This window comes from Trypanosoma equiperdum (genome assembly GCF_001457755.1).
Source record: "Trypanosoma equiperdum strain OVI genome assembly, contig: ctg_1458, whole genome shotgun sequence".
Classification (NCBI taxonomy): Eukaryota; Euglenozoa; class Kinetoplastea; order Trypanosomatida; family Trypanosomatidae; genus Trypanosoma; species Trypanosoma equiperdum.
This window is the reverse complement of record NW_027123458.1, coordinates 8,381-12,657: the sequence shown is the minus strand read 5'-3', so window position 1 is coordinate 12,657 and position 4,277 is coordinate 8,381. Positions and strand designations below refer to the sequence as shown.

Sequence of the window (4,277 nt, the reverse complement as noted above, 5' to 3'; positions counted from 1 at the left end):
CCTTGTGGTGATGAGTGGAGTGGAGATTGTATGGTGGACAAACTGTTTTGGTGTGTGTGTGTGTGTGTGGATGAAGTGTAACTTATTACCCCAAAATGCGTTCCGGTTTTGGCGGATCACGAGGCAGGTTACTTGTGCCACTTCAGTTTCTACGGGCGTTTGCCGTCACAATTCGCCAAACTGCAAATTTCTCTCAAGTAGAATGACTGTGTTGTTCTCCTGAGAGTGCATTTGAGATATGATCATTCTTCTCTTTCCTGTTTGTTTGGTGTTCTTTGCGCGTTGGCCGTTGCACATCTTTGTTGAGTGGGTGCTTGTGAGTCCGTATGTTTTGGGCATTTGGTCGTACCGGTTTGGTTGTCTTCCCATATCTCTTTCGATTTTGTACGGGGAAGGGGAGGAGGCGCTAACCGCGTATGGTGTGAGGAGAAAGCTGCACCCGTTGGATCCTCGTTTAAACGTCCTTGTCTTTCCATGCCTCACTTTCCTTTACATTTTTGTTTCCATTTCGCACCTTCTGATATCCCTTCCGGTAAGTAACTGGAAGGATTAGGGGATTTGTGTATTTGCTGCCAGGATGGCCGAGCGGCGGCAGCCCCGGGTGCTTGGCGCTCAGCGGACGGTGTCGGAGGTGCTTGGCCCCAAGCCAGTTGACATATCAGACATTCGCCTGCTAATCGATCGCTGCGTAGGCGGAGCAGTTGACAGTACACCCACGTTGGGGGAGCTGGAGCGTGTTCTTTCTTATTTTGCGCGGCATAACAGCGGGTACATCAGGGCTGGTGTGGATGACTTGCACATTCTTGCGTCGGAAATTTTAAATAACAATACCCGTGCGGTCATGGTGTTTGGTGAGTTTGGCTCTAGCTTTGGTGATGTTGAGATGTACCTAATCTCTGTTGTTGTGCAATACAATATGTCATTGGAGGCAATAACGATAAATGCTGTGAATGTGAGTGATGATGCCGTTTCTATGCTTTGCGAAGCACTGACCAAGTCCCGGGTTAGTTTCATTGACTTTTCCAGCACTCCCTTAGAGAGTGAAGCCGGTCACTCACTTGCAGCACTTGCACATGTAAACCCGTACGTGCGGACGATCATTTTGGACGATACACTTGTTGCTGAAGAGGTATTAGACGAGATTGATGTAGCATGTCAGTTCAATCAGAGTAACTTTGAAGCCAACGGAGGCGTGGTTGATCCAGGGGGGACCGCTGAAGTTGCGCGTATTAGACATAGAATTCGAAACATAATTAGGGCTAAACACAAGAAGATTATCTACTGTGTTCCACATGTTTTGGGGACGTGTCCTGATGGTGATATGTGCATGTTTTCGCACACCCCGATGACATCTGGGGCTCCTGATACCAATGCCAACCTCCATGAGCGAATTGTGGACGTGTTTGCCGTAGGGGGAGGTTTAAACAAGTTACCGGCGCCTCCAAAAGCTGGTGCGTCGTGGAAGAACCCTGAGGAGCTGGGGGAACACACACTGCGTTTGAACCTAGAGAAGTGCCGGCCGGGGAAAGCGTCGAGGAAGGAGGTCAGTGATGATGGTGGGATGTTGCGTAAGTCGCTCATGATTACCGTGATTCCTGTAGCATTAGTTGCCGCGAGCGTGTGCGCTCTGCGGTTATGGAAGCGCTAGCGGTTCGACAGTATAATGTGATGGTTTGTAGCCTGTACGTGTGCCAAGGAGGCTGAGGGCGACTGATATCTACTTTTCTTTTCCCACGCAAAGCTGTGTAGCGTCCCTACTTCATTGCCTGTATCCCCTTCCTTTCGTATGTAATTTCGAAACGCCTAACTTTCGTTGCTTAGAAGAAAAATACTGAAGGAAAGGACGATATAGGTATCGAGGTCATCGACAAGAAAAGGAGAAAGTAAATCAAGGCAAGAGGAGATATAAGGGAGGACGATGTCTGGCTCTGGTCATGACCAGTCAACAGATATATTTTCTGCTGACGGGCGTGTGTTTCAGGTAGAGTACGCCTGCAAGGCTGTCGACAATGGCAGCACCGCCGTTGCTGCCTGTTGCAAGGACGGTGTTGTCGTTGCTGTGGAGAAAATCCTCACAAGCCGTATGCTGGAGGAAGGGTCCAATAACCGTATTCATGCGGTAGATCGGCAGGCCGGAATTTGTGTTTGTGGAGTGCTCCCCGATGGTCTTGCTGTTGTTTCACGCGCTCGTGGTGAAGCAGAGAACAGTCGAGATATTTTTTCCACACCGATACTAGGCTCCTTGCTTGCGTCTCGAATCGGCGAGTTTATGCACGTTTACACGACTCACTACGCCTATCGCCCCTTCGGCTGTTCGGTCATCATTGCCTCTTATGCTGACGATGGCCCGCAGCTTTATGTGGCCGACCCGAGCGGGGCAGTTGCGGGGTACTATGGAATAGCGTTGGGGAAGGGCAAAACGGTGGCCAAAACCGAGTTGGAGAAGCTGGACTTTGCGACTCTGACATGCAGTGAGGCGGTGGAAAAGCTAACCAACATCCTCCATGAGGTGCATGACAAGTCGAAAGATAAAATTTATGAGGTGGAGGTGGCATGGGTGTGCGACAAGTCCGACCGCACCTTCGTGCATGTGCCGAAGGAAATGGTACCGCATCCAACCCCCGCATCATAGTGTGGAAAGGTGAGAAATGCAACTGTGAAATGGTAAAGGAAATCGCGTGCAGAGGGTTGTGAATGACTCCGTGCTCTTGCACGGAATTTAGTCAGGACATTGCTCGTTTTTCTTCTTTCCGCCCATTCGCGTTTTGTGTGTTTATGTTTGTGTTAAGGGAGGTATATTTTTCTTACTATTTTTTGTTACCTGCACGTCATGCAGTTGACATACGTGAGAGCAACTTTGGTCTGTTTCTACTTTAATCTCATTTGACACTATTGTAGTACCACAGTCGTCAATTGTGTTCCTGAAACAGCTTTCGCTTCATTTTGTTTACTTTCAGGAAGATATATGTTTTTACACAAGTTCAGTGGTAGTGGTGAGATGAAGTTTTCCCTGGTTTCAAACTTGTTGGGTCTTACTGGAGACCCCGCCTGAATTGACGGGGGTTTCTTAGAGGTTCGACAACTAAGGGCACGGGATATGTCACGGATTGTCGTGAGATTACTAGCCATTTGTTAAGTTTATCAAATCTGATACAGCGACAAACGTTCGGTCTCTTGGCCCCCACCCTTGCGGTGTGAGTGTGTAAACTGCTGTTTCATGACCGAGTAGAAAGATGTAGATTTGAGTTGAACCCTGCAATCCCGCACCTGTACAAGGAACTTGCCATTCTCCCTTCTTTCCGTTTGTCGCGGTGGATGCCACCGTCGTTTTCCCCTCTTTTCACATGCATTTCTTTTCTTTTTTGTCGTATTGGTGCTGCACGTGGAGCAGTAAGCGTACCTGCACCTCCGTTGCAGTCAGCGGAGGCTAGCAGAGTAGATATAGATGGTGTTGCGCAGGTGGTTCCCGCTACTTGGCGTGCACCGTGTTGGCTATACTCACCCGAGTACGCTTCCTGTCCCATGTGCGCAACGATGGGATCTGCGGCTCGCACGCGCCCGTATCTTTCAGGAATATATTGAGGAGAAGGCACCCGGCGCGTGGCAGTTAGAGGATGAACGTTCCATGTCGCCAGAGTTTAAAACCTTCACAGGGTACCCGATGAGGGACATGCGGCCGGGATATGGGCAGAACCTTCCGGATTATATCATGAAAAAGCGGCTTCCTAATAACACTCACTATGAACTGTTTGCTCGTCGTGACATTCCCAACGAGGACAATGCTATGTATGGAAAATATCTCTACGATATGACTGTGCATGGGACATCACTACCGTCTACCTACAGGATGCATAAGGATATCAACAAGGCTCAGCGTAACGACAGAAAGCTATCGGGCAACCGTTTTAAGGTGTTGTGTTCCTCTGGAGCAAAGAACCCACCGTCTGGATGGGAGCCTATTCCCGATGCAACGGAGGAGGAGGAGGATTAGTAGGAACGGTCCGCTGTGGTGTGCGTTGGTGTGTCTGGGAGAAATTATATGTTGGTTGTGTGTTTATGCCTCTCCGATGCTTGAAATGTACGAAATTTCTGGGGGGGGAGGGGCTTTACAAAAGTTTGTTGTGTGGAAAAGTGCCCTGCAACTCAGAGTTGGGGTAACTTCAGTGGTGCTGCGATCGTTTGCCCATTTCGTCGCCTCCCTATCTTTTGGGTATGTCTTGTGCTACTCAAATTTTGTGTTGCACCTCGCAAAGTCTTCCCTTGGACCGGACAGTCGG

At 49.2% G+C, this 4,277-nt stretch overlaps 3 protein-coding genes across 3 annotated transcripts; all 3 read left to right on the top strand.

The window, feature by feature from the left end:
• Window positions 1-577: 577 nt before the first annotated feature.
• Window positions 578-1,648, top strand: TEOVI_000521200 (zinc finger CCCH domain-containing protein 6, putative; the record flags this gene model as incomplete). Its single annotated transcript, XM_067221549.1, has 1 exon — window positions 578-1,648. One exon carries the CDS (start codon window positions 578-580, stop codon window positions 1,646-1,648), a length of 1,071 nt encoding a protein of 356 aa, XP_067077650.1.
• A 270-nt stretch (window positions 1,649-1,918) lies between these two features.
• Window positions 1,919-2,632, top strand: TEOVI_000521100 (proteasome alpha 7 subunit; the record flags this gene model as incomplete). Its single annotated transcript, XM_067221548.1, has 1 exon — window positions 1,919-2,632. The coding sequence occupies one exon, from the start codon at window positions 1,919-1,921 to the stop codon at window positions 2,630-2,632; it is 714 nt and encodes a 237-aa protein (XP_067077649.1).
• An 813-nt stretch (window positions 2,633-3,445) lies between these two features.
• Window positions 3,446-3,991, top strand: TEOVI_000521000 (uncharacterized protein; the record flags this gene model as incomplete). The annotated part of the gene is made up of 1 exon (XM_067221547.1): window positions 3,446-3,991. The coding sequence occupies one exon, from the start codon at window positions 3,446-3,448 to the stop codon at window positions 3,989-3,991; it is 546 nt and encodes a 181-aa protein (XP_067077648.1).
• Between the last annotated feature and the right edge of the window lie 286 nt (window positions 3,992-4,277).